We start from the raw sequence: 25,945 nt of genomic DNA on the forward strand, positions 1-25,945 counted from the left end.
CTATGCTTGGTCAGCTTCTTGTTACTTGAATGGGATTTCGAATGTGCCAGTCTGGCACCATTTGCTGGTTGTTTGGCTGGTCTGAGTATTTCAGAAACTGCTGACCTCTGTTGATGTCAGAGAAGAATGCCCAGACTGCGTGATGGGAGGACAAGAGCAACTCAAAATAAAAGCTACTTACAACCAAGATATGCAGAAGAGCATCTCTGAATATGTTAAACGGGGTACAGCAACAGAAGACTACTGTGGGTGTGACTCCTGTCACTTAAGAACAGGAAACTGAGGCTGCAATTTGCACAAGCTTAAATTGAACAAGGGAAAACTGGAAAAACACTGACTGGTTGGATGTGTGGAGCAACATTCAGATGGTAGGGTCAGAATCTGGTATAAGCAACATGAATGCATGGATCCATCTTGCTTCGTATCAATTGTTCAGACAGGTGGTGGTGTAATAGTATCAGGGATATTTTCCTGGCACACTTTGAGCTCTTTAGTACTAAGTGATTTTCATAACCTGAGTATTATTACTGACTTTTTATGACTACAGTGTACTGATCTTTGGATGGCTGTTTCCAGCAGGTTAACGCACAGTGATACAAAGCGAATATCATCTCAAACTGGTTTCTTAAACATGACGATGAGTTCACTGTACTCAAATGGCCTCCACAGTCACCAGATCTCAATCTAATAGAGCACCTTTGGGATGTAGTGGAACAGTAGATTCTCAACTTGGATATGCAGCTGACATATCTGCAGAAGCTGTGTGATGCTATTTTGCATTAATATGGACCCAAATCTCTGAGGAGTGTTTTCAGGAGCTTGTTTTACTGGTGCCAGAGTCAGAAGTCAGAAAAAAACTGCAAAAGTTGCAGAGTATACCTAATGAAGTGTCTGGTGATGGTATATGCTATAACATTACAGGCAAACATCCCCAGCTATTCTGGGATTCCGCGTGGATATGACACAAACATGCTCTGTAATACTAATACTGTCAACGTAAAGCATACAACTCCATGCAGATTGAACATCTGCATATTTTTCATGCCTTTAAATAACTAATATTTGCTAAAAATCTGTTTTAATTAGTGAGTCAGTCAGCGAGGTCTTCCATCAGCTGAAGGGACACTCTGCTAATTTTACAACTGAAGGTCAGTTTCCAGTCATGGTGAGGGCCACTCAGTATGTGACAGCCGTTGTCTTCTGCCGTCCTTCAGGCCTTCATTACAAACTGGGACACTGAGTCTGAAAGATGTCGAGGCTGTAATGGAGAGACTTTATCATGTTGCATTATCCCATGCCAAAGATCTTGGGTGTTGACAACTTGACTCATGCTAAAGAGTAACAGTGAGGACATCTCAGCCTTTAATGCCTGCCTTTTTTTGCATAGCTCTAGATTTTAAAGACTCTGACTACGTCATTCAGAGTTATTATGCATTTGTATTTTGTGAATTTTTCACACTACTACAGAAACATCTACACTTATGTGCGTGCGGGTGTAAAAGACTGTGTTATTGTGCTGTATAAGATGATTTATATCTGTGTGCGTGTGAGAGGGACAGGTCATGGCCTATCCTGGTTTCTCTGACCATGTCCTTTTCTGCTTTCCAGAGACACAATGGGGACATTTTAACAATGGCGTCAGTCAAGCACCTGAGCCATCGGCGCTTTGTGGTGTCCTTCCAGCTCGACAGCGTCCAGCGAACTGATCAAGACCTTTACCGCTGCGTCACTCAGTCCCCCAGAGGCTCCGGAGTCTCAAACTTTGCTGAACTCGTTGTCAAAGGTAAACATCCTTTTCCCTTTTCTCTGACTGTTATTATTGTTTTCTTTTAGCCTTCATTCTCCATCATCCCAGCCGTTATGATTTCCTGCTTTTCTTGGACACAGTACAGTACTGCATGTGATTGAAAGAAGAATTAAAAAGGAAACAGATACCCACAGGATATCATTTGTGCATGACTGCGAATGTCTCGCGCATTTATTTCTAATTTATTTCCAGAGAAATTTCTTATTCACAATTTGTATGCTACAGCGACCACTTGAAGGCTTTTTAAGTGATATCCAGGTCGTGTCCAAATTCATGGGCTACATTCTCCCGAGGACCCGGCCTTCGCGGTCTACGTGGGCCGGGTCCTCAGAAGATCGGGTAGGCCGGAAGTAAACGGCCGTGAAATTGGACGGTCTAGCCTTCTGATTAGCGTCACCGCTGTCTCGGTGGAGTTTAATAAACTCAGCCGTCTGCTCCTTGCTGTCTAAAATATAACAGGACACTGGAGTAAACTCTCGGCCATCTCACACTTCTGTTTAATCAGTTTTCTGTTTGACGTTTAGTCAGCTGTGTAAAAACCAAGGAGGAACCCACCCGGGGGATTAATAAAGTTTTATTTTATCTAATAACTTTAATCTCAGCCAAACCGATTTACTCACGAACAAACAAAACACTGAAAAAAAGCCCAACAATAACATTTTTAGGTTGTCTAAGTGACTTATATATTACGTTTGTCACGGCCGGGCGGGTTACACACAGTAATTCGGCGTGCCCGTGTGGCGTGTTGGCTAGACCCAAGCGCGGCGAAGGCTAGCGGTGGGTTTGGAGCAGGCACGCAGTTATTCTAGTAACGATCAGTGCACGAAGCGTGGCTTCGGAACGGTCGTTACCGACAGAGAGCGAGCGGAGCCGGGAAGAGAAAAAGGATTGAAGGGATAATCACTCACGGTTGCTGAATCAGGCGGAGACTGACGTCGGCAGAGTTTCAGAGCTCCTGACACGAAGAGAATGATGTCTGGCGTCTCTCTTTTAACCCCGGCCCCGTGATCAGCTGATCACAGCTGATCACCGGCTGACAACGTTTAACCCGAGCAGCGAAAGTCCGCGGTGATCTGAAAATGATGTGCCGGGAGTTGTGCCATTCTCGGCCGCATCAGTAACCCTCGAGCTCCCGGCTAGCTATCGAGCTGGTGGGAAGCAGACGTCTCCGAAAACGTCGAAGCACTTTAGCAAAGATGCGATATCTTGATAAACCGAGCAGATATTTGATGTTTACACAGCTACTTTCTCGCCTGAAAATATGTTAAAAGTTTATTTTGTGACCCAGAAAGATTAATAAGAGTAATTTTAAAACTTAGTAGCGGCCGCCATTAGCCGGAAACTGGAGCTTGGCTGGGCCGCACTATGAATTCTGGGATATGGTGGGCCACGAAGGACACACCCGACCCATCCTTCAAATTCGGAAAAAGGAGCACGCATTTGTCGGCTGCATTCGGAGGGGTCTACGAATTTGGACAGCCTTCGGCGCGTCGCTGTGACGTAATCGGTCTACAAATGCGGCCTCAGGAGAATGCAGCCCATGAATTTGGACACGACACCACAGTCTCCCTGGCATGTGCGGCATCCTGAGCTGTAGTTGCCAGATAGACTGCCATACTGAGCTCTTCAGCTCTCTGTCAGAAGGCAGTTCACTTGCCTGGGACTCCTGCAGCCCTTGTCATATCATGTAGCGCAGATGGTGACCTCACTACCATTACTCACTCCATCCCCACCGCCCAACACCACCGCTTTGACAGCATAGTAATGACATGGCTTGCGGGATGGTTTGCTGGCATAACAAACCCGAGCCCTCAGCAAAGTAAAGAAAGGAAAATAAGGATGTAAGGGATTCTCAATCCCCTTGTCCTCTACTGTATGCTCTTGTTATTATGTTTTTAAAGACCGAATGGAGCGCAAATGAGAGTGAGGACAAGCTCAAAAGGAGTTTTTAAGCCAAGCTAGCAGAGTGGCTCTGTGGATATCAGTGTCTGTCGCTTGGCTGGCTGATAGATTGGTGCAGTCCACCACTTTGGTGGACAACCGTTGGATGGGCTGCTGTGAATTTTAGCCAACAGTTAGGATCCCACCACGAGGAAGCCCCCTGCTTTTGTAGTTTTTTTAAAGTGCTGGGCACATGCATGAGATTGTCTTTTTTTTTTTTTTTTTTTGCAGCACCATAATCTCAAACCATCCATCAACGTCAGCTGTATTTACTACGAGTTAGTGAATGTTAGGATGCTCACATGCTTAAATTACATTGTGAACATGGCACATATGAGCTTTGTAATGCCTCGCTTCCATAGTCCTTTTACTGATAAGACAACGTGGGTTGATTTTAGTGTCGCGATAGACTGATTTGCTGCAAAAAGGAGCCCCCTTTGCTAGAACGTTAACCAGCGAGTGCCAGAAAACCAGGACACAGCGAATGTACTTGACAGATGGCTGTGATTTGCTCACACTCTCAGTGAATAAGTGTCATTGTGTCTTTGTGGTTGTTGCTTTCCTTATTTTGTTATAATCAGGACAAAGATGTTCTTTCTGGCAAGGCTGCACCACCAGTAAATGCGATGGCCAGTTAAGTTATTCTCATGTCAGCTGCCTGAAACTCCATAACTGGCTGTGCTCTTCGCTGACTTAACAAGGCTTTCATAAATCCCTTTTCCCCTCTGCTCTGCTAAAAAGAGCCTAATCATCCCCTTAATGAGTTGGATCTACTCGTTTATATAATGCAGAAAGAATGCGAGAATCATAGTAAACCCTTCTACTGCTCCACGGAGGGCTCGGAGATAGCTACATGATTAATAAAACAGTTTTACCTTGTCCGTATGTCTCGGGCTATTGTTGTGGGCCCTGAGTTTATATGTGCACACATATTCTGTCCTAAGCATATTTGAAAATGCATTGGCAGAAACAAATGTTGCACCGACGAGGAGTCCCACATTAAACAGACACTAGCACTGAGAGCTTGCTTTGTTTTCATGGAAGTGACAACTATTAATGAACTAAGGGGGGGATACAATAAATTAGCAGATAAAATTGAGTCTACTTAAAGTGTGAAAGGGGTAGGTGAGATACTTTGAAGGTAATCGCACTGGCTGTTTGCCTGTTTGCTCAAATTTGGCCTTTTATTATAGATGCATCCATTGACAGTTAAAAGATGAGCTGCTGCAGGCACAAAGAAGCAATACAGAGTAGAGGTGAAGTTGTCGAAAAACCCACAGAGAGGAGGGCCATAAAAGACAGAGGCAGGGATGAAGGATTAGTCACAGCCACAGATCTAACTCTGATCTTTTCTCATGCTTTGTCCACATTTCTTTTGGCTTTCCCATCCCTCACTCTCACGGTTGCCTGTGTAAGTGTTTAGCGGCTTGGATCTTCCAGAAAGTGACGTGGGCAGTGGTATTAATTCTCAGTTTGCCAGGCTTTACCAGCAGTAATGTATTCAGCTCTTTCATCGTGGTGGCCGGCTGTCTGAGAAGTTGGAGAAAAACACGCACAGTAATTATTGTCTGAGTTACAGGGAATGTCACGTTCAATGCGACACATGCACAGCTGTTTTTTGCACTCACCCCTTTGCTAAAAAATGTATGCAAGGCTCTGAACGCCCCGTTAATAGGTATGACTAATCTGCTATTTGAACATAGTTTGACCTGCTCACATCCTGCAGTCTCTAGAGACTCATTTAAGACTCAGTGGGCTTTAACATAGCCAGAAATCTATTTGCATACGCCTGATTAGTAAAATTAATAGCACAACTTTACCACCCTAGATTGTGCAGCAGTGCTGCCGGCCTGCCAGGAAGTGCTTTTATCAATACCAATGTGTTCTTAACCAGCAAAACGAGAAAACACTGCTTTTCATTTTCTCCGACAGTACCCCCATCCCCCATTGCGCCGCCTCAGCTTCTGCGTGCTGGCTCCACTTACCTGATCATCCAGCTCAACACCAACTCTATCCTGGGAGATGGCCCTATTATCAGGAAGGAGATTGAGTATCGTGCCAGCCAGTCTCCATGGTCAGAGGTGCATGGAGTCAACATGGTCACCTATAAGCTGTGGCACCTGGATCCAGACACAGAGTATCACATCAGCGTGCTGCTGACTCGACCGGGAGAGGGCGGAACCGGCCCTCCGGGACCTCCTCTCGTGAGCAGGACCAAGTGTGCAGGTGACTAATAATTGTTCCCAAACTCATAAAAATGGGATTTTATGCTGTATATATTCTCTCTTTTAACACAGGAAGTGTGTTTTCTTTTAAGGATTTAAAGAAGATTAATGGGGTAAATGTACCAAACGATGACATAAGGAGCTAAACACACTCTTGAGGAGTGTATCATCCATACTGCACGGTACTCTCTGGAGATTCCTTGTAAGCAGACAAAAATTGCTGCTAATCACCCAAAATTCATTTTGCATATCCCTGATATGCACACACATGATTGTGCTTCCCTTCTTGCAAAGCTTCAACCTCGGTTTACGTGTTTACTATTAAGCAGTACGAGTCCTTCCTGCTTGTGCCGGCTCGTTGATATTTTCCATGGCCCGCTACCTGTCACGCCACCTTACGTCGACGTGCCTCTTAGTGCGTGTGCACGAGACAATAAGAAGACGCTCCACTCGAAAGCTCCACGGGGAAGCTTTAATTTGAATAACAGATGAATGTCTGCCTTATCGTTAACATCTTGTTTATGCCAGTGTGCAGCTCTAAATCTTGTATGCTGTCATGTGTGAAGAGACGATGACAGTCTTGTCAGCTGTTTCCTTTTTGGAGTTGTTACAAAAGTGAGAACATTTCTTTTTTTAAACATCTTTTTTTTTTTTTTATTGGGGGTTGATATTGCGTGGAAATAGCTCACCAAACAAACAACACGTTGTGTTTCTGAAAAACCTCTGAGGTATCTGCATTATTTAGGCAATGCAGTACCCCCGAGCAAACCATATGAGAATAAAGTACGTTGAACACTAATAAACTGTAAAGTGCGAGGCAGCTCTCATCCTCTACTTTAGCTCAGCTCAGTGAATTTCTAAATCAGATAGGCTTATACTTTTAATTTTGGCTATGATAATACTTGTAGATATGGCCCCTTCTTATGATGAAGCTGTTCTAATAAAGACCCTCAGCTCATTGTACTGATGCCCAACAGCCACACACTGTAACTTAAAGGAAGCTTACAATATGAGACTGCGCTGGTCACGATAATCTGCTAAAATTCAATCAGTGAGAAGCTGATAGACAAGTTCTGACTCAGTCGCTGCATATACTGCACTTATCTCATAAGAAAGGCATATTTGTTATCACTGGTGTTCTCTGAACTCTGTAGCCAAGGAGACTGAAAGGGACTTTATTTGCTGCCAGCATAGCAATATTGCTTTGACGGTTATTTAAAAGATAACAGCTGGCTGACTGCAGTAGCTAGTCTAAAAAGGGGCTTCTTTGGTATCTATTGGAGGAGACAGAAATTTTATTTGGCTAGTGTAACAAATGGACAAGAATCAGCAGGTGAAAGATTTTCTTGATTTGTCAGAAAACAGTGAAAAAAGCAGATTTTTTGGCTAATAATAACTCAACAATGTTGATTTCTGCCTACTGTAATTTAAAAAGAGACAGCTCATTATCATTTGACTCTTACAGTATTCAGACTAACACTTAACAATTCCCCAAATCATCATTTTTCTCTGGTCCATTTTAAGGCTCTGATCAAGCCTTTTTATTGTTTTTGTTCATTTTGTCCCGCTCGCGTTTCCCGTCTCTGTCGTTCGTCACTGTTCAGACACAGAACACCCAGGAGAAGAGCAGGGCCCCATAACCGTGCTCTCTTTTAAATATACATACAACAAACTGTGTTACTGCAGATGCACACACAGAAGCTGCAGGTAGTCATTACCGCTGCCTGAATCTGCAATGTGTGCGATGTAGTCACAGACACACAAAATGGAGAGCTTTGTGTTACCCAAAGGCAGTCTGTGGATTCACGTCTTCCATGGTCATCACTCTTCTCTATGCCCAACGGTCTCTCCCTGCCACACACCATCCCTCACATATCTTCCTACCCTGCTCCACTAGAGCCTCCCTGGCCTCCTCTCCAATGACATATTAAAGCTACTCTCCTCTCCCAACAGCCAGAGACACCCCTCATTCATCAGGCGCCGTGAGTGAGCTCTCTGCCCTCCTTCGCCTATCCCCACACACCGCTCCGCAACAACGAGAGACAGATAAAATTCCCAATAAAAAAAAAAAGGTTGATAGCAAGAAGAAGTAGAGTAGAGGGAAGGCGATGGCGGTGGAGTCGGGGTAGTTTTTCAAAGTGAGAGTAAAAATGAAAGCGAGCGTGCGAGAGGTGAAGCGAGAGCGGAATCATAACGTACGGAAATTGCTTTCACAGTTGCTGCTATCGGTGTTTGTGAAAGTCACTAAACTCTGCCTTTAATGATGTATTTACATTTCAACCACTGTGACATTAGGTTGTTCAGCCATGTGTGGGATAAGTAATACTGCTGTGTTTGCTGAGCTGTTAAACAGGGCATTTAGATGCAGCACTAGTTCAACACAGAGGAAGTGTAGGTGAAATTAATTTGGCCCATCAGTGTATCTTGTACATATATATACGTGTGTGTCTGTGTGTGTTGTGGGGGCTTCATTTGATTGGCTTTTGCGACACAAATCAGTGTTTACAGTTCTGACATGTGTGTATTTTGTTATACACTTCAACACTATGAATCTCCTCCTGGTGCGTCTCACATTCTTGACCCTTCAGTAGCTCTAATAACCGGCTGTCTCCCAGAGTTCCCCTGACCCAAACCTTCAAACCATCTGGTGCACGCCACCCCTGCTCACCCTGCATGCTTCTGCTGAATCCTGAATACAGACAGACGCACATGCACTCGCTGCTGGCCCGATTACATTTAAGTATGAGAAAATAGATCGGCGGGGTTGCTGTTGTTGTTGTGGTTTGGTTTCGGGGAAGGTTGTAATTATCCGGTGAACAGAAGGGATATTTTGGACCCTCTTTTGTATTTAGGAAGTGAATTTCCTCTCCCGAAGCCGTGTCTCACCACCGTGACTAATCTGGCTCTTTCATGGTGAAGCATGTTGGCTAGCCGGCTGCGCTGTGCACATATACATCCTCGTGGTGGCGAGCCATCCTAGCGCCGCTGCTGTAAAACTAATGGCCGTGAATGTGAACACGGTCTCCACCTGGCTCCGATGGTCATCCAGGTGTGCCTGATGAGCCATTGCTGTGATTATCAGCACGGTGCATTAGCACAGCTTGAAGCCCCTCAAGTAAACCACAGAGGAGAGGCGAGCGTTTGTACTGCAGGTGGTCCCCAAACTATGCTAATGGGCTTCCACCTGCTGCTGGGTCACTGAACCTTCTGGAAAGCCCCTGCCCGTGATGCTTTTGGTCTGTTAGAGGGAGCCAACGCTGGAGCCCGACTAAAATTAGGCACATTAGGAACACAAGTGCTTTGCCTTACTTGGCATGTCGTTTATCATGTCTTCCATTCAGAGGCAGAATTCCCTATATGGGTAGATTTGGATTTCTGTGCACCAGGGTGTGAGTGAATGTCTGTATAACACAATCTATACTGCTGCTGTCCCATGCTACAATTTTAGAGGAAGTAAACCAGAACCAATCACATCTTCTCTAACTTCCAATCTCCGTTCATCACCACGGTGCTGTGGGCTTTCGTCCATGTTGGGACGGCTGCAGTTTTCATGCCACGGGGTGCCAGGGAACGGGTGCCCGTGGCATACAGACAAATAAGACGAGGCTAGGGGAAGGGGCTGGCACAAATGTCCACTTTGAGAAAACCCATAATGAGCACACTGTGGCCGCTTTGGTGGCGCTTTCATCAACTCAGCAGTTAAATGCCTCTCTTTATTTAGCTCCCAGACTGTGCAGACTGTCAACTGCACCATCAAGACAATCCTCAGTCACACTGAACAATGGTACATTAACATTTCTTACTGGGTGCAGTCTACTATGGTGCAATTACCGTGCCCACCCATTTATCTACCGTCACATTACTCTGGATGAGGTTCAGATCAATGCTCTGTTCATATTTCCATCTACCCTGAGATGCCAGATAGCAAATTAAAAGAGAAAGTTGGTGATTGCAGAGACCTTTAGTATAGATTGGAACTGTCATAAAATCTCCACTGCTCTAGCTAAGTGTCTCAGACAGTCTGGAATATATATATATATATATATGTACATATGTATGTGATGTCTGTTTGTGTGCCTGTGTGTCCTTGCACAAGTACAGAGCACCTTTTGAATCCATTTTCTCAGATAATACTTGTCTTAATGCATTAGCCCCTGCTCAGTGATGCATTAGCCACTTTATTTAAGTTCTCTGCACTAATCTGTGCTGCAGCGAGAATCCCTCTGAGTGTGCAAGTCAGCGAGGGAATGAAGACCTTGGCCAGTAACCTCAAACTCCACTGATCTCTTGCTGTACCCGATATCTTTGCTGTCATTCCCTGCCTCCCTGGCCCATTACTCATCGTGCCCTATTAAAAGAATAAAGCCATACAATGCATTATGTAGCATATTGCTTGACAAAAACGGCATTGATTGTGTTAATAATTTCCACTGATAAATACCTCCATTGATACGGAGGATGTCCTTGGCTTAACTTGGCCTTGCTTCAGTTTCGGACGTCCTCCCGAACACTGGCTGGTCTGTGCCTCTGGGTATAGAGGCTCTCTGTATCTTTCAGTGAGCAAATAAATTCAAGGGGAATATCACAGACGCAGCTGTTGTTCTTTTAGTACGAGTTAGAGAAAGTCGGGGTTAACCCGCCAGTGACCAGAATTAACTCGGTGCCTTCTAAAAATATGGACCGGGCCACAGCGATGACCCGTCAGTAACACTGACCAGCGGAAGTGAATGCTCTTGTGTTTTTTTTGTATGTGGATTAAACCTCAGGGCGAAGGAGTGAAACTACTGCATGACCACTTTGCTCTGCGGTAGGGGAAAGGGAGGAGACTGGTGGGAGTGCAACAGCAACCCGCGGCCTGTCCGATTAATTAGCGCAATTGGTGTGAGTTCCTGTTCTGCCATCAGGGATGTGGGTGTGTTGTGCTGGCAGCAAAATGACCTCTGCACTGTGGCAGGGCAGTATGGCGGCACGTAGAAGAGGAACAGCTTGAAAACTGCCCGGGTGGTCCTGTTATATTAGTAATGCAGGCTATTTGCTGGATGTTCTGTCAAAAATCCAATATTTCACAATAAAAGCTTACCTGTGTCTTGTCCGTATCTCTCATTTCCTTTTCCTCAATCTCTCACAGAGCCCATGCGCGCATTACGGGGACTCGCCGCCACAGATATCCAGCCCAGGCAGTTGTCCCTGCAGTGGGAGAATTTGGCGTTCAACCTGACACGCTGCCACACCTACTCAGTGTCCCTGTGCTACCGCTACACCATGGCGGGAGGAGGCGGCGGCCACAACACCACCGTACGCGAGTGCCTTGCAGTGGAACACAATGCCTCACGCTTCACGCTGCGTGATCTGCCACCCTACCATGCCATCCATGTCCGTTTGTCACTGGCAAATCCAGAGGGGAAGAAAGAGGGCAGAGAGGTCACCTTTCAGACGGAGGAGGACAGTAAGTCCCAGAAGGAGATTACAGAAAAGACAGTAGATAGATGGTAAAAGACGGAGCGCAGAGAAACTAAAACCGAATAGAGCCACTGGATGAATGCTACACATTCAAGGTTCACTACCAGTTTATTAGATCTGCAGCAAAGTGCAACATTAATATCTGATCAAATGTTTCTTAAAGTTCTAATGATTTCAGTGAAACTGTTTTATAATGGCGGATGTAGTCTGTGTTGCTGTTGAAACAGGCGTTTCTGTTTATTATCTTTTCCACCTCATTTAAATCAATGAAGGGAGGCTAAATAACAGAATCACCTTGCTTTATATTGCAGTACAACTGAGAGAAACAAAAAGCTGAGCGCTTCCGAGATTAAAATAAAAAATCCAATCAACACCTTTCCGAAACACTTTTCTTCAAAAGCATTGTAACCTTGATGAAGGTGAGAATATTGTAGGACTGTTGCTTTAAAAAGCTGTAACATTAGCAAGGTGTACTAATATTAGAGCAGCTGGGAAAAATCTTAAAGCTGCTCTCGCTCCTTAACAGCCAAAGACACCGTCATTCATCAGGCCTTCATATTATAAATGTTATTTTCTTAAAAAACAAACAAACAGAAACCCTCCACTCTCCAATTATCACAAAGTACAAGTTCCGATAATATGTGGTTCCCACTAAATGTTGGCAGTCCAACGTTTTATTGCCTTAAAGCATTTGCTCAGTTTGTCACATGCTAAACTGCGGTCTGGGGTTAGCTCACTGTATGTTCTCATAATAAGTGCAGGCTTCCCACATTGAAACTGTCCCATGTTATAATTTTGTGGACATACACCACCTCCCTAGGATTGTGTCGTCCCTCTTTTGCTTGCAAAAAAGCCCTGAGCTATTGAGGCATGGACTTCACCCGACCCCTAAGATGTGCTGGTGTATCTGGCACCAAGCTGTTAGAAACAGAACCTTTAAGCCCTGTAAATTGTAAGATGAAGCCTCCATGGACTTGTTAGACTTGTTTGTCGAGCACATCCCACAGATGCTTGATTGGATTGAGATTTCAAGGGGAATTTAGAGGCTAAACAACTTGTTGTTGTGCTCCTGAACTATTTTAGTTTTGTGGCAGGGCGCACTACCCCGCTGAAAGAGGCCACAGCCATCAGGGAATACGGTTTCAGTGCTTAGGTATTGATATATGTCAATGTACCATCCACATGGATGACAGGACCCAAGGTTTCCAAGTAGAAAGCCTCACACTGCCTCCGGTGGCTGGTCTTCCTCCCATAGTGTCCAACTCCAGGCCTCAAGGGCTGCTGTCCTATAGGTTTTAAATGTGTCCTTGATCCAACATGGCTGATTTAAATGGCTAAATTACCTCCTCAACAAGTTCTCCAGAGGCCTGGTAATGAACGAATCATTTGATTCAGCGGCGTTGGCCCAGGGTGAGATCAAAAACCTGCAGGACACCGGCCCTTGAGGCCTGGAGTTGGACACCCCTGCCATAGTGCATCCTAACACCAGGTGTTTCACCATGGTAAGCGATGCACACACAACCGGCCATCCATGTGATGTCAAAGAAAATGTGGATACCTTCCTCCATGGCTCCGTGGTCCAGTTCTGATGCTTCGTGACCATTGCTGGTGCTTTTATTTGGGGACAGGGGTACACAACAAACTGCAATGCGGATGTAGATTCTGACACCTTTCTACCAGAACAGCTCTGTGCATTAGTGATCCTTGGTCACCTGTAACCTTGCTGCTGGTTCACCGCTGTTCTTTCTTTGTGTTTGATAGATATAAACCACTGCAGACTGGGAACATCCCAGAGTTACAGTCCTGGAGATGATCTGACCCAGTTATCTAGCATCACAATTTGGCACATCTCAGACTTGCTCAGATCCTTAGGTTTGCCAGATTTCTGCTTCTAACAAATCAGCTTTGAGGACAAAATGTTCACTTGCTCCTTAATATCACCCACTCACTAACAGGTGCCATGATGAAGAGATAATCAGTGTTATTTGCTTCACCTGGCAGTGGTCATAATGTTATGCCAGATTGGTGTAATTCTGCTTTTCCATCAGTGTTCAAAATACACAAATCCATTATCAGCCCAGTTTTGTGTAATTAAAACTTCTCCTCCCCTCTCCCTTACGCATTAATACAGAAAGGGTGACCGGCTGACTGAGTCAGCATCACAAAAGATCCATTTCATTTTTAGATGGAAATAACATAAAAGAGAAAACATATCTGAGACTCGGGCAATCCCGAGATAGGATTTGGTTCTTATTTCTTATCTCCTATTATTCCTGTGTGCCTTCACAGATTTTCTGCGTGGTGGCTAAAGGAGAAATCAATTCTGCCGTGAACCAAAAAAAGGAAAAACATCTAAACAAACAGGATTTTTCAGAAAGCTACATACACACATATGTACAGAGAAAGATAGAAAAAGAGCAACCAAATAAGAGAGTGAATGTTTTTCTTTTGCTTAGATAAAGATGAGTATATGTATAAATACAAACAGTGTGTGCCAATTAGAACCACCTTTTCCAAAAGTCCCAATAAGCAAATTTGTCGTCCTGACTAACCCAATTCAAAAAAACAGTCAACTCAGCTGTTTGGCTCTCGCTTTAGCCTCAGGCCTGAATCTCACATAACAGTCTTCCTCTGCGCAGTACTCGCACAGACCGCTGGGACCAGGGGCCCGTTCTTCGTACCTCGCTAAGTAGGTTAGCCGGATTAGATTGTTGACGATTTCGCGTGATCCTGGATCAGTCGGTTCCCCGAAGCTCATCCGGGACTTGCTGTCATAGCAACAGAGCCGTAAGCGTAAACCTGCTCGGGAGCAGGTTTACTTTATGTAAACAGGATTAGATCGCGGCCACGCAGGTATGTCCGTGTCATCATACGAAAGCAACAGCGATAAATAAATAACATCAATGTAACTGAAGATAATGCAGCACTTGATCCTTTTATTGATGTCACACAGATACATACAGGTCATTTCCTAAAAAAGGGAAATGTACTATTAACATTCTATTACATGTATGTGATTATTACAGATGTAATTCATATTTCAGAGTAGTAATTGTAAATTACTTCGTGTAATCAAGATGAGAGACCACGGCTATAAAAGCGAAGGTGGATTTGGGAAGCCTGTCGCAGCCATGTCCTGTCCGTTTACGCGAGCAACCCATTGCGGAAGGTGCAAGATTGATAAGGAGAGTCCTCAGAATTCAGCGTATATTGCGGGACAGACAGGATCCTTTAGCTCAGCGCGACAGTGTGCTCATTGAGAGATATCGATTTTCCCGTGAGGGTATTATTCACTTAACCAACTTGTTGACGAGGGGGTGCAGGACCACCACCTGTCTTTTTTTGCTCTGCCCTTTTCTTGGTTGCTGTTATAAACAAACAAACAGATTATTTCAGGCTCTCTTTCCAAGAGACGAAAAGCAATATAAGTGATAAATATTACCATTCTGTAGAATATTCTTATATTTCACTTTTACTTGTTCCCATGTTCTAGTGGGTCCTGTTGTGGCTCTAATGTGAAAGAGGATATAATATAACAATATAATATAATGTAATATAATATTGGATAATATAGTGTAATATAATAAATCTACCCTACCGCCTACTGGTGTTGGCCAGAGGGGCCGATGGCGCAATATGGCAGCCTCGCTTCTGTCAGTCTGCCCCAGGGCAGCTGTGGCTACAACCGTAGCTGCCTCCACCAGTGTGTGAATGTGAGAGTGAATGAATAGTGGCATTGTAAAGCGCTTTGGGTGCCTTGAAAAGCGCTATATAAATCCAATATATTATTATTATTATTATTAAATTACTTACGAGTTTAATTTGTCAGCAACTTTCTGCCAGCCCTCGCTCCTTGCTTTTGCAGCCTTTGCAGTGTTCCCTTGCGTTCTGATTAAACTCTGAAACTCCTGAAATCCCTCACTCAGGAGTTCTTGCTCTGCTGCCGAAAAATACCGAGCCGAGCGCGCTCCTTCGACATTTTCGCCGACCAATCAGAGGGTTGCCGATCAATGTTTCTACTATCGATGCGTAGCCCCTTTTATGACACCCAGTGATGTCACATTACTGCGTCCAGCTGTACTAATCGTCAACAGCAGGTGTGTTCGGGGAACCGGATTAGCGAGCTCACGGTTAGCGCGATGATTTGATCTTGGATGTGTCATTTGATCTTGGATGTAGTAAGCGACGTACGAAGAACGGGCCCCTGGACTTCAACTGAATGGCCCCAAAACCATGTATAGTTGAGAGCTCAGGCCTTCACATATTCATTAGTATATTTAAGCTTTGACTGAAGCAGAATAAAAAAATATAATTCTTTTATAATATTTTCTTTTTTCTCATCTTTGTAATGGGTGCATAATTTATGCAGTTCTGTATCCTTTTTGTGAGTTTTGCCTGCCTACTGCTCTGTGTGTCAGAGTGCTTTGTGTGATGCGTCGCTCTGGGCCACAATGACATTCACTCTGTGATATTGACAGGAGAGGATCACTGTGTGATTAGCCCTTCAGTTTCCCTGACAAATGTTTGTTCTGTAATTTCTCATAGTCCCCGGAGGCATCGCACCGGAGTCGCTCACCTTCACCCCACTGGATGACATGATCTTCCTGAAGTGGGAGGAGCCTGTTGAGCCCAATGGACTTATTACCCAGTATGAGGTGAGCCCATGGAGACATGAGGGTGAATTTCTTCGATGTGTAAATTTAATTGGTTGTAGAGTTTGGTGGATTGGGGCAGGTGCGAGCATTTAGTAGTCTCTCTGTTATCATTGTTGGCTCCGCTGGACTTAAAAGTTGACTTAATCAGCTAACATGGTTGCTGTGCTGTTGTTTGCTGATTCTTTTAATGATTCTGGAGTGTAAACATATTCAAATCTAATAACAAGCAAGGCTGTACCCATGCATATCAGCATGTTAAATACCAGTGGCTGGATGGGTGATTAATCAACTTCTCTGTGCTTTATCTTGAACTTTATTCAGGGTTGCCATGGTTTGCGTACCAGAAACTAACTGGGAAAATATTTCTGTGTACAAAGTCTGCAAACGTATAGATGTCAAAATCCTGAACTGTCTGATGATGATGAATCAGTTATTTAAGTGCAGTCTGTACAGTAGTGATTTTAGACTACAACTAAAAGAGAATTTCATATGCTCAGATGAATCTTTAAAATAATGAAATTACATTGATCTACAGTAAAATAAACACAGATATTAAACGTGTTATTGCTAGGAAACCATCAAACTAGCTCGTATTCTCTAGCCAATAGTAACTCTGATATTCCTCTCCTGCCCTGACAGACAGCTGGAAAATTTAATTTGAACCTGACTTTGGTTGTTTAAATAGTATTATGTTCAATCATATTTCAACGTCCTGTTAAACACTGTCGGCATTTCAGTTGAAAGGCGCAGAGTGAGGTCTCTGTCAGTTTCTCTCCCTCACCTGCCATCCAAGCTATCCGTGCCACCTGCACCGTGGTGCCTTATTTGTAAAGTGGCTTTGACAATACAAAGAAAAACCCAGTAATATTCTAAATAAAGTTGTTAAATATTATATACTACAGATGGAAAGCATAGTGGTATTAACCCTATTGGTATTGTATAGTGATAAAAGTGAGCATCGGGATTGTATGAGTGCATACACTATTGCTGAAAAGAAAAGTGATGCAGGGATGAGTTTTAAGACGTCAAATGTAAAGAATAAAAAAAAATCAGTTTTAATAAATTTAAACATCCTTAATTTTGTAAATCAGGCAAATTAATGAAAGACTATTGAGCCAGTGAGTAAAACATTTGTGCCACGTGTGCCATCAACAGTGTGTCATGTGAGAGACGTAGGTCATACATGCTGCCTGAAAAAAGGAGACTGACACTCTGAACTCAACTATGATAGAAGATCAACTATGATCTTCTTCTGAGATTTTGAGTGGCAATCACTCCTGGGTGTCATCCAATGCAAGACCTCCCCAGAATATATAATGCCTGCAAAGTATAGACGCCTTACTCACAGTTTCAGTAAAAGTCCCGGTGCAGGCATCTGCTGTGTGACCTCTGTAGGATAAAACGTACCTCCAACACATAAAGGGCTGCTGGGATAGTTGGTAAAGTCTTAAAGCTAAGCAAAATGCACGATCAGGCGCTTAACTGCAGGCTGAGTTTCTTTATTGGGTTGCTTGCATCATACATACGACTAAACTCATAAATTAAACTGAGGTGGATGTGGATGTAGTTTGTTCTACTGCTTCCATGCCATTTTTGTGGTCAAGAATAAAATATAATTTTCCCATTTGGTTTGATAAATTTAGAGGTTCTTTTTAAGGGGTTGTTAACTTTATATTCAATATTTTTACCAGCACAAAAAAAAATCTCCAGCAATACAAAAAAAATAACAAACCCAAACAGCATTTTCCTGGAACTGAAACGTGCCTGTTCTTTTTTTGTTTCCTGCCTAGTGCAGAAAATATTTCCCTCTCTAGTTGCTGAACCAATTTCAGCATTGCTGCAACTGGCACAGCACAGATAAAGTATGTGCTTAATCACACAACCGCTCTGCTGCAGTTTATGCTTTTTTCTTTTTCCACCCAACGGACAATGCATGTGTGTCTTTATAAACAAAAATAGCAGCGATGACTGGATATGCTTTTGCTGACCCTTGAGCACATGGCTTGGTCTTCTTGTCCTGTAGAAACAGAGAGTGGCACCTTAATCGATACACAAATTTTTGCTGTAGGGCTTCTGCTTAGCTGGACAATCATTTTGCATTTACTTTACACCCTCTGTCTGCAGAAGAGTTGAGCATGCCTACCCATGCTCAACTCTTCCTTCCGTGGCTTCTCTTGCAATGTCACCTCAAGGATATATTAAATAGAATTTCCAGTTTGACATATAAAGTGGAGGCCGCACAAGATTTTTACACTGTAGTGTACACTGATCTTCCTCAACTGACAAAGAAAGCTTTATACAAAGCTGTAGAAATCCTCTTCATTTCTCTCAGATTAAACTATTGACCAGTCTGCCTGAGCCTATCGACCAGAAAGCTGTCCTGCAAGCCCTCCTCGTTCTTCTGTGCTGGGTCTGGCATTTTTTATGAATGCCTTTGTAGCAGAAACACAGTGGTCTGTCTTTTCTCAGTCACTGGATGGCTCATAATTCTATCTTCTCCCTACGAGCATGAGCAGACATTAAGCTCTTCTTATGATAATCAGCAGAAGCTTCGGTTCAGCTCGAGCGTCAGTGCCGGTGTGTGCAACGTGCACGCGCACGAGCACATACGGTACGCATCGTGTGTGTGTTCGTTTCTTCAGTGAAGTGGATCTCCTCCAGCTCCACGTTTCCCTAATACGCTCACCCTTGTCTGATTGCGGTAAGGTCATCTCATTTAGCTCTCCACTATTTCAAAGAGCATAAGTGGAAATTCTCGTGAGGTAGAGGCACAGCTAATCACCTCTTGAGGAAAAACTTTTGAAAAGATTACACTTTTTTGAGGACACTCTCGCGCACCGATTTCGTAGTGTTAACAAGTGTTAATTAAACTCATAAACACTTCACAGTATTGATTTTCATGCTTGGAAATACTTTTTAGTGCGCGAGGTTCCGTCTCTGGCCTTCATAATGAGTTACTTAGTCAGAAAATCACTTACGGCTTCCAATGCTTCTCACCAGAGCTCCATGTTGCTCGTATGCCTTTGAGCTAATGGCGACCATGCCAATCAAGACGTATTCACCTGAAACTGGAAACCACATGAGCAATTAGCATGTTTATTTAGTGAAGCAGTTTTTATTTCATGTCAAGTGAATCATATCAATGACATATTTAATTTACTACTTATGACCGAGCCATTTGTGCACCTATTTGATGAACTCAACTGGGGGGGAAAAAAAAAAAAAAATCACAGTTGAAGTTTGTTAGCAGGTATAACAACAGAGCAAAAAAACATTTTAACTGTTTTTTAATGCTGTTTTTATTCCTTATCTGACATCAGATCAGCTACCAGAGTATCGAGTCATCTGATCCGAGCATCAACGTCCCAGGACCCAGGAGAACAGTGTCAAAGCTCAAGAACGAAACCTACCACATGTTCTCCAACCTCCACCCCGGAACGACTTACCTAATCTCCGTCCGGGCACGTACGGCCAAGGGCTTTGGCCAGACAGCCCTCACCGAGATCACCACTAACATCTCTGGTAGGAGCGCCGCTGTCGGAGCATCCGTGCTATCGTGGGCGACGGTGCGAAATCTGGTGTAAAATCGTAAGATAGAAATGAAGGCGGGCGTGTAGAGGCTGTTCTCTGTGCCATCGCTGCCTATCGCTAATGCAGCATGCAGGTACAACAGTGAGACTTCACCCACTGTGTGCTATAATTAGAAATCAGGTTTTCTCTCTTTTAACCTCTGTGTCTTTTCTCCCCTCGCTGAGGCAAAACTGCTGCTCCCAGAGTGCAAGAGCTATTTTCCAATTGCCTTTCCAGTCTAGTGGCACGCTGTCATCTCACAGTCCTCAAGACATAAATTAACTTGCAGGTAGCAGGAAAGCACAACAGAGGGGACACTGCTGTGCGTTATGTATGAAGAAAGATTTAGAACATTCTCGGGACCAGAACACCCCTTCTGAGAGTCTCAGAGCTTATTACTGGTGATAGAAATCCAACCTTTGTGTTTCTGTTTCCTTTTAATGATGCATTTGCGCTTGTTAAGGGATGAGATTACACCTCTGAGGAGCACACAGCACGACCACTCCCACTCGGTCTCGCTCGAACATTTACTCTCTCTGCCCCCATCTCTTTGCAGAGAGGTCCGGTTTGTTTAATTATAGATTTAGTGCACAGGCTCACTCGCTGTATGGCAGACAGCAATCTGGCGTGGAGCCAGACCACAGATAGAGTCCAAAAGTCTTTGCAGATCATCCTCAGCCTCCTCCTCTGGCCCACGGTGCAGAACATTCACTTACACTGAGCGTCTCTCAAATCTGCACTGACAGCTAGCAAACACTGAACACCTTCAACAGCCACTACTGTCAGCATCTTCAAGCAACACCCACCGCGGAGTATCCTTCCACGCACGTTTCCTTATTCGCGTGCACGCGGAGTCGTGGCTGACGGGCACTAATCTCTCAGACAGGCTCAGTGTGGCAACTGGCATCGAACCCTCTTTTTTCTTTTTTGGCAGCACGTAATGTCGACAATAGTGCATCTGGTTTTCCTCAATAACTCACCTTAATTGATGCGTGCTCTTTCCTTCTGCGCTATTAGTGAACTGCTTTTTAATATGATAATTATCGATTCCTCATGAATAGTTTGCTCTCTTCCCCCTCGCTAATTGACTGCTGATATTAAAGAAAAATGTGCCGCCACATCTCCAGGGAGGAGCATGACTTTAGCCAAATCCTTTTAAATGAAAAACCCATTCAATTTAGCTTCACTCCCTTTACTTTTAATTGGACTTGTTTCTAAGACAACTAGAAGGGAAATTCAAACATTGTACTTAAAATGACAATATGGGGTTTGGGTATATTAGCCCTTTTATCCCTGTATGCTGACAAAGGAACGAGTCTTTGCTCAAAAGGACAGTTTGTGCGGCTTAGACCAGGGGTGTTAAACATTAGGCTCGGGGGGTCACACTCTGCTCGGCAAAGACTCCAATCTGGCCCACTGGGAAGCTTTGAAAAATGTGAAAGATGGGATAAGAATTTTCAGCTTTCACCTGTATTTTCATACTTTTTACAGCTTTTCCCACTGATAAAGACCTCCCCCCCCCCAGTCATTCATACTAAAACAAAGTAATTAAGTGCAAGTTAAAATTACAGGGCTGTCTGTGCAACGAACAAACAGATTTATTTTTGTAATTTGACACAGTTCTTTCTTATAATTTAAGCCCAAAGAGTCGTGCTGACAGATTTCTTTTCACTTGCCACAGTAGAAAAACTTTGTGTGGAAAAATTGATCTGCACTGTAGTTAAACTTCTTGACTGCACATTGACAAAATCAAGTTTTGCTGATCCGACCCACTTAAGGTCAAAGCGGGCTGCATGTGGCCCACGATTCAAAATGAGGTCGACTCCCTTGACCTTAAAAATTCATCTCTGAATTTCTAGTTCCATAGTCTAAACTGTAAATATGTAAAAGATGAATAGTGATGTAGCTGTGTGCACACATTTTTTAGCTTAATGACATGGCGAGATATGCCAGTGTATCAACAACTGTCTGCATTGCCACTAGTTAGTGTACTATGAGGAAAACGCTATATAGTGAGTGAGTGAGGCTCCGTGTTACGTGACATTTCAAGGATGAACATGTTTATGTGAAAGGACAAAGAGGCAGAAATGAGCACTGGCTAAGGCTAGACGTGTGCTTATTTGCGTGTGCTTTTATTGTTTTTGACATGTAAGCTTTGGTGTCTGGTGTCCACAGCTCCCACCTTTGATTACGGAGACATGCCGTCTCCGCTGAGTGAGACAGAGAGCACAATTACTGTCCTGCTGCGCCCCGCCCAAGGCAGAGGAGCACCTGTTAGGTGAGGAGATCATTTCAGGTACAGAAAATTGATTTTCATCAGTGCTCCAGGCTTATTAAAATGCACATCCGCTCTTTGTACAGCACATACCAGGTAGTGGTTGAGGAAGAAACTGGGAAGAAAGTGAAGCGGGAACTGGGGGTGCAGGAATGCTTTCCGTTGCCCATGTCACACGGGGAGGCCCAGGCCCGAGGGACGCCTCACTACTACACAGCCGAGCTGCCGCCCAGCAGTCTGCCCGAGGCCAGTCCCTTTACTGTGGGTGACAATCACATGTATAATGGTTACTGGAATAGCCCTTTGGACCCCCGCAAAAGCTACCTTGTCTACTTCCAGGCTATGAGCAACTTCAGAGGGGTGAGTGACTATAAACTTGCACTGGTGTTGCAGCAAAGCTGGATACGTTGTTTTTGCAGACCTTGTTATAGTCTGTGTCAAATTGTACCAATGACACTCCTGTTCTTTAATGTATTAAACGTTCTCAAATCAGTTGCAGGCCTTTGTATGGAAAACTGTTCTGTTCCCCACTGATGCTAACACACCCATCTCCATAATATCCCAGTTTAATCCCTGGCCAGTGGTAATCAAATGAAGTCAGTGGTGTTTGGCGTTAATGAGTATCTGTATTTAAAGTACTAATGCTGTGACTGATGTATTGTGTGGACCTCTGAATAAGCACTTATGCAGTGAAAGAGGTTGTTGGATGAAAACAAACTGTGCAGGCAAATGTAACTACTTGAAAACTACAAACGCTTACATCCTACCACTTTGATTCTCTGCAAACAAAGCATTTCTGAGACAGGAATTACTTGCATGTATTACTTACAGCAAGCAAAGCTCTGATTAAGTGGAATTACTCAGAGTAAACAATCCACTTCATTCGCCTCCTCTGTCCCGTTACCTCAATGTCCTTGTCTGCTCCCCTTTCTGTCCCGTTACCTCCATGTCCTTGTCTGCTCCCCTCTTTCTTTATGCAAATAATTAGTTAATTATCTTCGAGAAAAATCCAGATGTAGCTGGCCAGGGTAACGCAGAACTAAACCTGAGGCTTTTACGCGACTGCTTTTCTGTCCACTCACTAAAAACTTGCAGACCTTGTTTCCACACGGCTGTGCTTGCTTCCATTTCATTGTTCTTGAACAGACAAAGACCTTCAGTTGTACCCAGAGGATGCCACATTACCTTTCCAAATTCCATTACAGGAAGAGCTGCTACCTGGGTGAGGCAATTACTTAAGGATAATTGGGCACAGGTGCAGCTGATCAGTGGTAGAAAGCTGCTGCTTTAATATTCACAGACTGGCAATGTAGCTGAGAGTTATTGCCGTAGGTAAAAACACAGTCTTCTGTGATCATCAGCTGGTCATAAATACGTGCAAGCTGGGTCACTCGTGTCTGCTTATTTTTATTTTTTCCGATTTCTGTCGGCTGCTTTTTCATTAGGAGTGTGCGTGTGAGTGTTTTTAAAAATCCTGCAAACAGGAGCTGGGTGACTCGTCCCCACCAGTAAGATCTTTTTCCAACCCAGTGAAAAAACACACGGACGGAGTGCTGTGTGAGCACTTCACACAGCTAGGCTACCAAGAATGGGATTAGATAGGGGCGGCCTGGCTTTACCGGCGGATGGGATTAGGCTTTGTTTTGCCTGGCAGGGGGCCAGCATCCATGACCCACAGTGATGGGAGCACAGTGCCAAATCACACAGCCAACATTGTCCTCAGTCCTTTAAACATTGCTTTGCCTGGAAGTACAGATGCAGTGAGTGTTTAAATCTGTATATCGGTGCTGCAGGACTGAACCGACTTCACTTAAATCAGCTTTTAACACAAGGAGTTTTAGTCAGAACAAGTTTACCCTCACAAACACATTATTTCGGGGAGTGTGTCAGACCTTGCTCAGTGTTCATTGCTTAGCACAGGATCTTATTAACCTCCTAAGACCCGAACTCTTTCACGACATGCATTTTTAATTTCTCTTTGATATTTGGGCTGATTGGGGCCCGATGAATGTAAAAAACAAAGAATTACCAGATTTTTTTTTTTACCTAATTTTTGTTTTTAAGAAAAATGAGAGCCACATATGAGGATATTCATTTAAAATTTTGATATAACAGTAGCAGTATAATGTCCTCGTAAGTGGATATCAGGCCCATGTAGAGCAAAATTTAGTATTTTGGTCTAAATAACCCAAAATGTGATGTCCACATATGTGGACGGCAGGTCCTAGGAGGTTAATATAGCTTTTTCATTGATGTCAGTGTAATAGCTGTGTGATGTCAGTGAGTTCGGTATAGTTAAATCGAACCTATGCTTTGTATATAACCCACACACATCACAACAGGATTATGAAAAGACAAGGATTGCAGGAGAAAAGGTGTCATATGCATAATGTAACAAAAAAAGTATTAAAGAGTGTAAAATAGCAGTAATTAGACTGCTAACAGAGCACACAGTTATACGGCATGGCACTTAGCTTGTTAACGATATTAACGTCATTAGCAGGCGCAGTTTTTCACCTCCCAGAGTCATTTAAAAGTGGCCACATCCAAGTGCTAATGACAAAGTGTATTAAAACCATCAAGGAGATGTTCACATTTGGCTCCTGTAGCCTGCACGGACCAGAAATGGTTCAGCAATTGCTAAATGTTTTGTCCTGTTTTGTATCTTCCTGCTTGTGCTCCATGTGCATTTATGCATCACAGGCCTTTTCACATTTTCGCATTGTGCGCACACTGTCACAAAAATGTAGGCCAGAAAAGTGAACGTTGGCATTTTGAATTCGATTGCGTACAGAGGCACAAATGCATGTACTGGGGATATTTTTGTAGTGGTGTTTTGTAAAGAAGAGAGCGAAGCATAATTACTTTATGCCTGCTCGTTTTAGTGGAAGAAAAAAATGTAAAGAGCACTCCAGAAGCTGGCAATGAAAGTAGTTTCTCTCCCAAGAGTGAGGCATCTGAAAGTCACAGACACCTGGATTAAACACTTGTTGATGCCGTGCTGACATAATTGTCATCTTTAACAGTTATTTAAGCTATTGCACCCAGGGGGGGCAAACAGAGCTGTCATCACGTTTTATGACTTATTGGGACGCCTCGTTATTTCAGAATCTCTGTGGTTTATTTAAGGTTTTGTCTTTGTGAAGGGGAAACATTGAACCTCTATAATGGTGGAACAGTTTGAACAGTATATGGGACCCATAATATTTGGTATTTACCCATGCTAATTATCTAGAGAGTGGCTCTCAAGCCTCTGTAATTGCTTTGATTGATCCATCTAAAGAGGTACTTGAAAAGCTGTGGATAAAGGCTGTAGCTTTGAAGGATACAGCATACCCATTTATAACCACTACACTTAGATCTTCAAACTTTGCACACACATACACACAAACACTGTAAAAACCTTGAGTGTGTGCCATAGAGCCCTGTGTTGCATGTTGGCATTTGCGTTTTGTATTTAGAGCTGCCAGGAGCCACCAGCCCCTCAGGCGTAACTGGCACAGCGTGGGGAGACGTGATGTTTCTTCCACAATCTGGAGCTTGCCAATTAACACTTCTGCTGAGCTAGTGCACAATGACTTAGATATGCGAGTTGAAAAATTTACTTGTCCATCACGACGACCTATTTTTCATCATCTGCATTAAGGAGATGTAAATGTATCTGTCTTAATTTGCCAAAGCTTGTAATGATTGAATGTATGAATGATTTCAAATACTTTCTTCATAAAGTAGACTGCTTCAGATGAATCAGCTTTTCTTTCGTAAGGAAAATGTTTAATGTAATTGAGTCAGTCCACAGAAGGCTCAAAGTCCCCAGTCAGCAGTCTGCATGTTCCAGTTCTCCTGATACATGCAGTGGAAATGAAGTGGGTTGCACTTTGATGAATAGTATTAATTAAAACAAATTGATAATCATTTGATAGCAGTTGATATAAATTATATTAGAAATGTGGCTTAAAGTAAGTTATATAAATCCACCTGTCAGCTTCGTTGTATTGTGGTAATGTGCAAA

The 25,945-nt window shown here is 43.5% G+C and overlaps 1 protein-coding gene across 2 annotated transcripts in view; it reads left to right on the plus strand.

The window, feature by feature from the left end:
• The window catches only part of ptprub (protein tyrosine phosphatase receptor type Ub), a 208,062-nt gene that overhangs the window by 133,533 nt on the left and 48,584 nt on the right, over positions 1–25,945 (plus strand). For both annotated transcript variants that reach the window (XM_085422202.1, XM_085422203.1), the window contains exons 6-12: positions 1,609–1,783; positions 5,681–5,974; positions 11,102–11,419; positions 15,979–16,088; positions 19,409–19,610; positions 21,834–21,936; positions 22,020–22,293. In XM_085422202.1, coding sequence (XP_085278328.1) covers positions 1,609–1,783; positions 5,681–5,974; positions 11,102–11,419; positions 15,979–16,088; positions 19,409–19,610; positions 21,834–21,936; positions 22,020–22,293 — 1,476 coding nt within the window. The remainder of the gene's footprint in view (positions 1–1,608; positions 1,784–5,680; positions 5,975–11,101; positions 11,420–15,978; positions 16,089–19,408; positions 19,611–21,833; positions 21,937–22,019; positions 22,294–25,945) is intronic.

Source organism: Rhamphochromis longiceps, linkage group LG11, assembly GCF_057381845.1.
Source record: "Rhamphochromis longiceps isolate RC_006_pf linkage group LG11, R_longiceps_female_GT1.1, whole genome shotgun sequence".
Lineage (NCBI taxonomy): Eukaryota > Metazoa > Chordata > Actinopteri > Cichliformes > Cichlidae > Rhamphochromis > Rhamphochromis longiceps.